This window comes from Oncorhynchus mykiss, chromosome 10, assembly GCF_013265735.2.
Source record: "Oncorhynchus mykiss isolate Arlee chromosome 10, USDA_OmykA_1.1, whole genome shotgun sequence".
Classification (NCBI taxonomy): Eukaryota; Metazoa; Chordata; class Actinopteri; order Salmoniformes; family Salmonidae; genus Oncorhynchus; species Oncorhynchus mykiss.
This window is the reverse complement of record NC_048574.1, coordinates 82,092,584-82,105,083: the sequence shown is the minus strand read 5'-3', so window position 1 is coordinate 82,105,083 and position 12,500 is coordinate 82,092,584. Positions and strand designations below refer to the sequence as shown.

The 12,500-nt window shown below is 50.4% G+C and overlaps 1 protein-coding gene across 1 annotated transcript in view; it reads right to left on the bottom strand.

The window, feature by feature from the left end:
- LOC118936694 (TBC1 domain family member 1-like) overlaps positions 1-12,500 on the bottom strand; it is a gene marked incomplete at its 5' end in the record, with an annotated part of 123,517 nt that overhangs the window by 15,854 nt on the left and 95,163 nt on the right. The window contains 2 exons of the mRNA XM_036989408.1: positions 10,050-10,208; positions 10,843-10,992. Of these exons, the coding sequence (XP_036845303.1) occupies positions 10,050-10,208; positions 10,843-10,992 (309 nt within the window). The remainder of the gene's footprint in view (positions 1-10,049; positions 10,209-10,842; positions 10,993-12,500) is intronic.

Genomic DNA, 12,500 nt, shown 5'->3' with positions numbered 1-12,500 from the left:
TGTAGGGTGTAGGGTCTCACCCAGGTCTATGAGGATGGCGTGCTGTAGGGTGTAGTGTGTAGCGTGTAGTGTGTAGGATGTAGTGTAGGGTCTCACCCAGGTCTATGAGGATGGCGTGCTGTAGGGTGTAGGGTGTAGTGTATAGTATAGGGTCTCACCCAGGTCTATGAGGATGGCGTGCTGTAGGGTGTAGGGTGTAGTGTATAGTATAGGGTCTTACCCAGGTCTATGAGGATGGCGTGCTGTAGGGTGTAGTGTATAGTGTGTAGTATAGGGTCTCACCCAGGTCTATGAGGATGGCGTGCTGTAGGGTGTAGTGTGTAGGGTGTAGTGTATAGTGTGTAGTATAGGGTCTCACCCAGGTCTATGAGGATGGCGTGCTGTAGGGTGTAGTGTGTAGTGTATAGTATAGGGTCTCACCCAGGTCTATGAGGATGGCGTGCTGTAGGGTGTAGGGTGTAGTGTATAGTATAGGGTCTCACCCAGGTCTATGAGGATGGCGTGCTGTAGGGTGTAGGGTGTAGTGTGTAGTGTGTAGTGTATAGTATAGGGTCTCACCCAGGTCTATGAGGATGGCGTGCTGTAGGGTGTAGGGTGTAGTGTATAGTATAGGGTCTCACCCAGGTCTATGAGGATGGCGTGATGTAGGGTGTAGTGTGTAGTGTATAGTATAGGGTCTCACCCAGGTCTATGAGGATGGCGTGCTGTAGGGTGTAGTGTGTAGTGTGTAGTGTGTAGGGTGTAGGGTGTAGTGTATAGTATAGGGTCTCACCCAGGTCTATGAGGATGGCGTGCTGTAGGGTGTAGTGTGTAGTGTATAGTATAGGGTCTCACCCAGGTCTATGAGGATGGCGTGCTGTAGGGTGTAGGGTGTAGTGTATAGTATAGGGTCTCACCCAGGTCTATGAGGATGGCGTGCTGTAGGGTGTAGTGTATAGTATAGGGTCTCACCCAGGTCTATGAGGATGGCGTGCTGTAGGGTGTAGTGTGTAGTGTGTAGTGTATAGTATAGGGTCTCACCCAGGTCTATGAGGATGGCGTGCTGTAGGGTGTAGGGTGTAGTGTGTAGGGTGTAGTGTATAGTGTATAGTGTGTAGTGTGTAGTGTGTAGTGTGTAGGGTGTAGTGTGTAGTGTGTAGTGTGTAGTGTATAGTATAGGGTCTCACCCAGGTCTATGAGGATGGCGTGCTGTAGGGTGTAGGGTGTAGGGTGTAGTGTGTAGTATAGGGTCTCACCCAGGTCTATGAGGATGGCGTGCTGTAGGGTGTAGTGTATAGTATAGGGTCTCACCCAGGTCTATGAGGATGGCGTGCTGTAGTGTGTAGTGTGTTGTGTATAGTGTGTAGTGTATAGTGTGTAGTGTGTAGTGTGTAGTGTGTAGTGTGTAGGGTGTAGTGTGTAGTGTGTAGTGTGTAGTGTATAGTATAGGGTCTCACCCAGGTCTATGAGGATGGCGTGCTGTAGGGTGTAGGGTGTAGGGTGTAGTGTGTAGTATAGGGTCTCACCCAGGTCTATGAGGATGGCGTGCTGTAGGGTGTAGTGTGTAGTGTATAGTATAGGGTCTCACCCAGGTCTATGAGGATGGCGTGCTGTAGGGTGTAGTGTGTAGTGTGTAGTGTGTAGTATAGGGTCTCACCCAGGTCTATGAGGATGGCGTGCTGTAGGGTGTAGGGTGTAGTGTATAGTATAGGGTCTCACCCAGGTCTATGAGGATGGCGTGCTGTAGGGTGTAGTGTGTAGGGTGTAGTGTGTAGGGTATAGTGTGTAGTGTATAGTATAGGGTCTCACCCAGGTCTATGAGGATGGCGTGCTGTAGGGTGTAGGGTGTGGTGTATAGTATAGGGTCTCACCCAGGTCTATGAGGATGGCGTGCTGTAGGGTGTAGTGTGTAGGGTGTAGTGTGTAGTGTATAGTGTGTAGTATAGGGTCTCACCCAGGTCTATGAGGATGGCGTGCTGTAGGGTGTAGGGTGTAGTGTATAGTGTGTAGTGTGTAGTGTAGAGTATAGGGTCTCACCCAGGTCTATGAGGATGGCGTGCTGTAGTGTGTAGTGTATAGTGTATAGTATAGGGTCTCACCCAGGTCTATGAGGATGGCGTGCTGTAGGGTGTAGGGTGTAGTGTGTAGTGTGTAGTGTGTAGTGTATAGTATAGGGTCTCACCCAGGTCTATGAGGATGGCGTGCTGTAGGGTGTAGTGTGTAGTGTGTAGTGTGTAGGGTGTAGGGTGTAGTGTGTAGTGTAGGGTCTCACCCAGGTCTATGAGGATGGCGTGCTGTAGGGTGTAGTGTGTAGTGTGTAGTGTATAGTGTGTAGTGTGTAGTGTGTAGTATAGGGTCTCACCCAGGTCTATGAGGATGGCGTGCTGTAGGGTGTAGTGTGTAGTGTGTAGTGTGTAGGGTGTAGGGTGTAGTGTGTAGTGTAGGGTCTCACCCAGGTCTATGAGGATGGCGTGCTGTAGGGTGTAGTGTGTAGTGTGTAGTATAGGGTCTCACCCAGGTCTATGAGGATGGCGTGCTGTAGGATGTAGTGTGTAGTGTGTAGTGTGTAGGGTGTAGTGTGTAGTGTGTAGTGTATAGTATAGGGTCTCACCCAGGTCTATGAGGATGGCGTGCTGTAGGGTGTAGGGTGTAGTGTATAGTATAGGGTCTCACCCAGGTCTATGAGGATGGCGTGCTGTAGGGTGTAGTGTGTAGTGTATAGTATAGGGTCTCACCCAGGTCTATGAGGATGGCGTGCTGTAGGGTGTAGTGTGTAGTGTATAGTATAGGGTCTCACCCAGGTCTATGAGGATGGCGTGCTGTAGGGTGTAGTGTGTAGTGTGTAGTATAGGGTCTCACCCAGGTCTATGAGGATGGCGTGCTGTAGGGTGTAGTGTGTAGTGTGTAGTGTGTAGGGTGTAGTGTGTAGTGTGTAGTGTAGGGTCTCACCCAGGTCTATGAGGATGGCGTGCTGTAGGGTGTAGTGTGTAGTATAGGGTCTCACCCAGGTCTATGAGGATGGCGTGCTGTAGGGTGTAGTGTGTAGTGTGTAGTGTGTAGGGTGTAGTGTGTAGTGTATAGTATAGGGTCTCACCCAGGTCTATGAGGATGGCGTGCTGTAGGGTGTAGTGTGTAGTGTGTAGTGTGTAGTGTATAGTATAGGGTCTCACCCAGGTCTATGAGGATGGCGTGCTGTAGGGTGTAGTGTGTAGTGTATAGTATAGGGTCTCACCCAGGTCTATGAGGATGGCGTGCTGTAGGGTGTAGGGTGTAGTGTATAGTATAGGGTCTCACCCAGGTCTATGAGGATGGCGTGCTGTAGGGTGTAGGGTGTAGTGTATAGTGTATAGTATAGGGTCTCACCCAGGTCTATGAGGATGGCGTGCTGTAGGGTGTAGGGTGTAGTGTATAGTATAGGGTCTCACCCAGGTCTATGAGGATGGCGTGCTGTAGGGTGTAGGGTGTAGTGTATAGTATAGGGTCTCACCCAGGTCTATGAGGATGGCGTGCTGTAGGGTGTAGTGTGTAGTGTATAGTATAGGGTCTCACCCAGGTCTATGAGGATGGCGTGCTGTAGGGTGTAGTGTGTAGGGTGTAGTGTGTAGGGTATAGTGTGTAGTGTATAGTATAGGGTCTCACCCAGGTCTATGAGGATGGCGTGCTGTAGGGTGTAGTGTATAGTATAGGGTCTCACCCAGGTCTATGAGGATGGCGTGCTGTAGGGTGTAGTGTGTAGTGTATAGTATAGGGTCTCACCCAGGTCTATGAGGATGGCGTGCTGTAGGGTGTAGTGTGTAGTGTGTAGGGTGTAGTGTGTAGGGTGTAGTGTATAGTGTGTAGTATAGGGTCTCACCCAGGTCTATGAGGATGGCGTGCTGTAGGGTGTAGTGTGTAGTGTATAGTATAGGGTCTCACCCAGGTCTATGAGGATGGCGTGCTGTAGGGTGTAGTGTGTAGTGTGTAGGGTGTAGTGTGTAGGGTGTAGTGTATAGTGTGTAGTATAGGGTCTCACCCAGGTCTATGAGGATGGCGTGCTGTAGGGTGTAGTGTGTAGTGTATAGTATAGGGTCTCACCCAGGTCTATGAGGATGGCGTGCTGTAGGGTGTAGTGTGTAGTGTATAGTATAGGGTCTCACCCAGGTCTATGAGGATGGCGTGCTGTAGGGTGTAGTGTGTAGTGTATAGTATAGGGTCTCACCCAGGTCTATGAGGATGGCGTGCTGTAGGGTGTAGTGTGTAGTGTATAGTATAGGGTCTCACCCAGGTCTATGAGGATGGCGTGCTGTAGGGTGTAGGGTGTAGTGTGTAGGGTGTAGTGTGTAGTATAGGGTCTCACCCAGGTCTATGAGGATGGCGTGCTGTAGGGTGTAGTGTATAGTATAGGGTCTCACCCAGGTCTATGAGGATGGCGTGCTGTAGTGTGTAGTGTGTTGTGTATAGTGTGTAGTGTATAGTGTGTAGTGTGTAGTGTGTAGTGTATAGTGTGTAGTATAGGGTCTCACCCAGGTCTATGAGGATGGCGTGCTGTAGCGTGTAGTGTGTAGTGTGTAGTGTGTAGTGTGTAGTGTGTAGTGTATAGTATAGGGTCTCACCCAGGTCTATGAGGATGGCGTGCTGTAGGGTGTAGTGTGTAGTGTGTAGGGTGTAGTGTGTAGTGTGTAGTGTGTAGTGTATAGTATAGGGTCTCACCCAGGTCTATGAGGATGGCGTGCTGTAGGGTGTAGGGTGTAGGGTGTAGTGTGTAGTATAGGGTCTCACCCAGGTCTATGAGGATGGCGTGCTGTAGGGTGTAGTGTGTAGTGTATAGTATAGGGTCTCACCCAGGTCTATGAGGATAGCGTGCTGTAGGGTGTAGTGTAGTGTGTAGTGTATAGTATAGGGTCTCACCCAGGTCTATGAGGATGGCGTGCTGTAGGGTGTAGTGTGTAGTGTATAGTATAGGGTCTCACCCAGGTCTATGAGGATGGCGTGCTGTAGGGTGTAGTGTGTAGTGTATAGTATAGGGTCTCACCCAGGTCTATGAGGATGGCGTGCTGTAGGGTGTAGGGTGTAGTGTGTAGTATATAGTATAGGGTCTTACCCAGGTCTATGAGGATGGCGTGCTGTAGGGTGTAGGGTGTAGTGTATAGTATAGGGTCTCACCCAGGTCTATGAGGATGGCGTGCTGTAGGGTGTAGTGTGTAGGGTGTAGTGTGTAGGGTATAGTGTGTAGTGTATAGTATAGGGTCTCACCCAGGTCTATGAGGATGGCGTGCTGTAGTGTGTAGTGTATAGTGTGTAGTATAGGGTCTCACCCAGGTCTATGAGGATGGCGTGCTGTAGGGTGTAGTGTGTAGTGTGTAGGGTGTAGTGTATAGTGTGTAGTATAGGGTCTTACCCAGGTCTATGAGGATGGCGTGCTGTAGTGTGTAGTGTATAGTGTGTAGTATAGGGTCTCACCCAGGTCTATGAGGATGGCGTGCTGTAGGGTGTAGGGTGTAGTGTATAGTGTGTAGTGTGTAGTGTATAGTATAGGGTCTCACCCAGGTCTATGAGGATGGCGTGCTGTAGTGTGTAGTGTGTAGTGTGTAGTGTGTAGTGTATAGTGTATAGTGTAGGGTCTCACCCAGGTCTATGAGGATGGCGTGCTGTAGGGTGTAGTGTGTAGTGTGTAGTATAGGGTCTCACCCAGGTCTATGAGGATGGCGTGCTGTAGGGTGTAGTGTGTAGTATAGGGTCTCACCCAGGTCTATGAGGATGGCGTGCTGTAGGGTGTAGTGTGTAGTGTGTAGTGTGTAGGGTGTAGGGTGTAGTGTGTAGTGTGTAGTGTAGGGTCTCACCCAGGTCTATGAGGATGGCGTGCTGTAGGGTGTAGTGTGTAGTGTGTAGTATAGGGTCTCACCCAGGTCTATGAGGATGGCGTGCTGTAGGGTGTAGTGTGTAGTGTGTAGGGTGTAGTGTGTAGTGTGTAGTGTATAGTATAGGGTCTCACCCAGGTCTATGAGGATGGCGTGCTGTAGGGTGTAGGGTGTAGTGTGTAGTATAGGGTCTCACCCAGGTCTATGAGGATGGTGTGCTGTAGGGTGTAGTGTGTAGTGTGTAGTGTGTAGGGTGTAGGGTGTAGTGTGTAGTGTGTAGTGTAGGGTCTCACCCAGGTCTATGAGGATGGCGTGCTGTAGGGTGTAGTGTGTAGTATAGGGTCTCACCCAGGTCTATGAGGATGGCGTGGTGTAGTGTGTAGTATAGGGTCTCACCCAGGTCTATGAGGATGGCGTGCTGTAGGGTGTAGTGTGTAGTATAGGGTCTCACCCAGGTCTATGAGGATGGCGTGCTGTAGTGTGTAGTGTATAGGGTGTAGTGTGTAGTGTGTAGTATAGGGTCTCACCCAGGTCTATGAGGATGACGTGCTGTAGTGTGTAGGGTGTAGTGTATAGTGTATAGTATAGGGTCTCACCCAGGTCTATGAGGATGGCGTGCTGTAGGGTGTAGGGTGTAGTGTGTAGGGTGTAGTGTATAGTGTATAGTGTGTAGTGTATAGTATAGGGTCTCACCCAGGTCTATGAGGATGGCGTGCTGTAGGGTGTAGGGTGTAGTGTGTAGGGTGTAGTGTATAGTGTGTAGTGTATAGGGTGTAGTGTGTAGTATAGGGTCTCACCCAGGTCTATGAGGATGGCGTGCTGTAGGGTGTAGGGTGTAGTGTGTAGGGTGTAGTGTGTAGTGTATAGTGTGTAGTGTATAGGGTGTAGTGTGTAGTATAGGGTCTCACCCAGGTCTATGAGGATGGTGTGTTGTAGTGTGTAGTGTATAGTGTGTAGGGTGTAGTGTGTAGTGTGTAGTGTGTAGTGTATAGTATAGGGTCTCACCCAGGTCTATGAGGATGGCGTGCTGTAGGGTGTAGTGTATAGGGTGTAGTGTGTAGGGTGTAGGGTGTAGTGTATAGTATAGGGTCTCACCCAGGTCTATGAGGATGGCGTGCTGTAGTGTGTAGGGTGTAGGGTGTAGTGTGTAGTGTATAGTATAGGGTCTCACCCAGGTCTATGAGGATGGCGTGCTGTAGGGTGTAGGGTGTAGGGTGTAGTGTGTAGTGTATAGTATAGGGTCTCACCCAGGTCTATGAGGATGGCGTGCTGTAGGGTGTAGTGTGTAGGGTGTAGTGTGTAGGGTATAGTGTGTAGTGTATAGTATAGGGTCTCACGCAGGTCTATGAGGATGGCGTGCTGTAGGGTGTAGTGTGTAGTGTGTAGTATAGGGTCTCACCCAGGTCTATGAGGATGGCGTGCTGTAGGGTGTAGTGTGCAGGGTGTAGTGTATAGTGTATAGTATAGGGTCTCACCCAGGTCTATGAGGATGGCGTGCTGTAGGGTGTAGTGTGTAGGGTGTAGGGTGTAGTGTGTAGTGTATAGTATAGGGTCTCACCCAGGTCTATGAGGATGGCGTGCTGTAGTGTGTAGTGTATAGTGTGTAGTGTGTAGGGTGTAGGGTGTGGTGTATAGTATAGGGTCTCACCCAGGTCTATGAGGATGGCGTGCTGTAGGGTGTAGTGTGTAGTATAGGGTCTCACCCAGGTCTATGAGGATGGCGTGCTGTAGTGTGTAGTGTATAGTGTGTAGGGTGTAGGGTGTAGTATAGGGTCTCACCCAGGTCTATGAGGATGGCGTGCTGTAGGGTGTAGGGTATAGTGTGTAGTGTATAGTGTGTAGGGTGTAGTATAGGGTCTCACCCAGGTCTATGAGGATGGCGTGCTGTAGGGTGTAGTGTATAGTGTGTAGTGTATAGTGTGTAGGGTGTAGGGTGTAGTATAGGGTCTCACCCAGGTCTATGAGGATGGCGTGCTGTAGTGTGTAGTGTGTAGTGTATAGTGTGTAGTATAGGGTCTCACCCAGGTCTATGAGGATGGCGTGCTGTAGTGTGTAGTGTATAGTGTGTAGTGTATAGTGTGTAGGGTGTAGGGTGTAGTATAGGGTCTCACCCAGGTCTATGAGGATGGCGTGCTGTAGTGTGTAGTGTGTAGTGTATAGTGTGTAGTATAGGGTCTCACCCAGGTCTATGAGGATGGCGTGCTGTAGGGTGTAGGGTGTAGGGTGTAGTGTATAGTATAGGGTCTCACCCAGGTCTATGAGGATGGCGTGCTGTAGGGTGTAGGGTGTAGTGTATAGTATAGGGTCTCACCCAGGTCTATGAGGATGGCGTGCTGTAGGGTGTAGGGTGTAGGGTGTAGTGTATAGTATAGGGTCTCACCCAGGTCTATGAGGATGGCGTGCTGTAGTGTGTAGGGTGTAGTGTATAGTATAGGGTCTCACCCAGGTCTATGAGGATGGCGTGCTGTAGTGTGTAGGGTGTAGTGTATAGTATAGGGTCTCACCCAGGTCTATGAGGATGGCGTGCTGTAGGGTGTAGGGTGTAGTGTATAGTATAGGGTCTCACCCAGGTCTATGAGGATGGCGTGCTGTAGTGTGTAGGGTGTAGGGTGTAGTGTATAGTGTAGGGTCTCACCCAGGTCTATGAGGATGGCGTGCTGTAGGGTGTAGTGTGTAGTGTGTAGTGTATAGTATAGGGTCTTACCCAGGTCTATGAGGATGGCGTGCTGTAGGGTGTAGTGTATAGTGTGTAGTATAGGGTCTCACCCAGGTCTATGAGGATGGCGTGCTGTAGGGTGTAGTGTGTAGGGTGTAGTGTATAGTGTATAGTATAGGGTCTCACCCAGGTCTATGAGGATGGCGTGCTGTAGGGTGTAGGGTGTAGGGTATAGTATAGGGTCTCACCCAGGTCTATGAGGATGGCGTGCTGTAGGGTGTAGGGTGTAGTGTATAGTATAGGGTCTCACCCAGGTCTATGAGGATGGCGTGCTGTAGGGTGTAGTGTATAGTGTGTAGTATAGGGTCTCACCCAGGTCTATGAGGATGGCGTGCTGTAGGGTGTAGTGTGTAGGGTGTAGTGTATAGTGTATAGTGTAGGGTCTCACCCAGGTCTATGAGGATGGCGTGCTGTAGGGTGTAGTGTATAGTGTATAGTATAGGGTCTCACCCAGGTCTATGAGGATGGCGTGTGTAGGGTGTAGTGTATAGTGTGTAGTATAGGGTCTTACCCAGGTCTATGAGGATGGCGTGCTGTAGGGTGTAGTGTGTAGTGTGTAGGGTGTAGTGTGTAGTGTGTAGTGTGTAGTGTATAGTATAGGGTCTCACCCAGGTCTATGAGGATGGCGTGCTGTAGGGTGTAGTGTGTAGTGTATAGTATAGGGTCTCACCCAGGTCTATGAGGATGGCGTGCTGTAGGGTGTAGTGTGTAGTGTATAGTATAGGGTCTCACCCAGGTCTATGAGGATGGCGTGCTGTAGGGTGTAGGGTGTAGTGTATAGTATAGGGTCTCACCCAGGTCTATGAGGATGGCGTGGTGTAGGGTGTAGTGTATAGTATAGGGTCTCACCCAGGTCTATGAGGATGGCGTGCTGTAGGGTGTAGGGTGTAGTGTATAGTATAGGGTCTCACCCAGGTCTATGAGGATGGCGTGGTGTAGGGTGTAGTGTATAGTATAGGGTCTCACCCAGGTCTATGAGGATGGCGTGCTGTAGGGTGTAGGGTGTAGTGTGTAGTATAGGGTCTCACCCAGGTCTATGAGGATGGCGTGCTGTAGGGTGTAGTGTATAGTATAGGGTCTCACCCAGGTCTATGAGGATGGCGTGCTGTAGGGTGTAGTGTGTAGTGTATAGTATAGGGTCTCACCCAGGTCTATGAGGATGGCGTGCTGTAGGGTGTAGGGTGTAGTGTATAGTATAGGGTCTCACCCAGGTCTATGAGGATGGCGTGCTGTAGGGTGTAGGGTGTAGTGTATAGTATAGGGTCTCACCCAGGTCTATGAGGATGGCGTGCTGTAGGGTGTAGTGTGTAGTGTATAGTATAGGGTCTCACCCAGGTCTATGAGGATGGCGTGCTGTAGGGTGTAGGGTGTAGTGTATAGTATAGGGTCTCACCCAGGTCTATGAGGATGGCGTGCTGTAGGGTGTAGTGTGTAGTGTATAGTATAGGGTCTCACCCAGGTCTATGAGGATGGCGTGCTGTAGGGTGTAGTGTGTAGTGTATAGTATAGGGTCTCACCCAGGTCTATGAGGATGGCGTGCTGTTGGGAGGTCAGTTGTTTCAGCAGTTCTTTATAAGGCCTGTTGTCAGATGGAGATCTGACAGGAACCGGTTGTCTCAATACAAACTGCTCTGACAGGAACTTCCACACCTCTCCTCTGTACTGTCTAGGAACTCCTGGGGAGGGGGGGGGGAGAGAGATGGGGGAGGGAGAGAGAGATGGGGGGAGGGAGAGAGAGATGGGGGGAGGGAGAGATGGGGGGAGGAGGGAGAGATGGGGGGAGGGAGAGATGGAGGGAGGGAGAGATGGAGGGAGAGAGAGAGAGAGAGAGAGAGAGAGAGAGAGAGAGAGAGAGAGAGAGAGAGAGAGAGAGAGAGAGAGAGAGAGAGAGAGAGAGAGAGAGAGAGAGAGAGAGAAAAGGGGGGAGAGAGAGAGAGAGAGAGAGAGAGAGAGAGAGAGAGAGAGAGAGAGAGAGAGATGGGGAGGGAGAGATGGGGGGAGGAGGGAGAGATGGGGGAGGGAGAGATGGGGGAGGGAGAGATGGGGGAGGGAGAGATGGGGGAGGGAGAGAGAGGGAGAGATGGGGGAGGGAGAGATGGGGGGGAGGGGATGGGGAGAGAGGGAGAGATGGGGGAGGGAGAGATGGGAGGGAGGTGTATATATAGAGAGTTGCATTAGAGGTGTGTTAAACCACCTGATATTCCAGTGGCCTTGCTGTGTGTGTGTGTGTGTGTGTGTGTGTGTGTGTGTGTGTGTGTATGTGTGTGTGTGTGTGTGTGTGTGTGTGTGTGCGCGTGCGTGTGTGTTTACCCTGTTCGACAGCAGAGTGGACCGTGTCGGTGTTGAACTTGACCTTCGACCTGGCCTGAGTTCCCAGCATGCTCTCCCAGACCAGCGTGACGTCCTTCAGACAGGGAGTTATCTCCTCATAGTCCAGACGCTGGCGTTTGCTCTCCGACGCTACGCAGACAGATCAACACGATGAGAGGAGAACATGGCCCCCCTCTCTCACTATAGGGAATAGGGTGCCATAGACAAATCAACATGATGAGAGGAGAACATGGCCCCCCTCTCTCACTATAGGGAATAGGGTGCCATAGACAAATCAACATGATGAGAGGAGAACATGGCCCCCCTCTCTCACTATAGGGAATAGGGTGCCATAGACAGATCAACACGATGAGAGGAGAACATGGCCCCCCCTCTCTCACTATAGGGAATAGGGTGCCATAGACAAATCAACATGATGAGAGGAGAACATGGCCCCCCTCTCTCACTATAGGGAATAGGGTGCCATAGACAGATCAACACGATGAGAGGAGAACATGGCCCCCCTCTCTCACTATAGGGAATAGGGTGCCATAGACAGATCAACACGATGAGAGGAGAACATGGCCCCCCTCTCTCACTATAGGGAATAGGGTGCCATAGACAGATCAACACGATGAGAGGAGAACATGGCCCCCCCTCTCTCACTATAGGGAATAGGGTGCCATAGACAGATCAACACGATGAGAGGAGAACATGGCCCCCCTCTCTCACTATAGGGAATAGGGTGCCATAGACAGATCAACACGATGAGAGGAGAACATGGCCCCCCCTCTCTCACTATAGGGAATAGGGGGCCATAGACAGATCAACACGATGAGAGGAGAACATGGCCCCCCTCTCTCACTATAGGGAATAGGGTGCCATAGACAGATCAACATGATGAGAGGAGAACATGGCCCCCCCTCTCTCACTATAGGGAATAGGGTGCCATAGACAGATCAACACGATGAGAGGAGAACATGGCCCCCCTCTCTCACTATAGGGAATAGGGTGCCATAGACAGATCAACATGATGAGAGGAGAACATGGCCCCCCTCTCTCACTATAGGGAATAGGGTGCCATAGGGCTCTGGTCTATAGTAGTGTACTATATAGGGGATAGGGTGCCATAGACAGATCAACATGATGAGAGGAGAACATGGCCCCCCTCTCTCACTATAGGGAATAGGGTGCCATAGACAGATCAACATGATGAGAGGAGAACATGGCCCCCCTCTCTCACTATAGGGAATAGGGTGCCATAGGGCTCTGGTCTATAGTAGTACCACTATATAGGGAATAGGGCTCTGGTCTATAGTAGTACCACTATATAGGGAATAGGGCTCTGGTCTATAGTAGTACCACTATATAGGGAATAGGGCTCTGGTCTATAGTAGTTCACTATACAGGGAATAGGGTGCCAAAGGGCTCTGGTCTAAAGTAGTGCACTATATAGGGAATAGGGCTCTGGTCTAAAGTAGTGCACTTCAATAGGGAATAGGGTGCCATAGGGCTCTGGTCTAAAGTAGTGCACTACATAGGGAATAGGGTGCCATAGGGCTCTGGTCTAAAGTAGTGCACTATATAGGGAATAGGGTGCCATAGGGCTCTGGTCTAAAGTAGTGCACTACATAGGGGGCCATAGGGCTCTGGTCTAA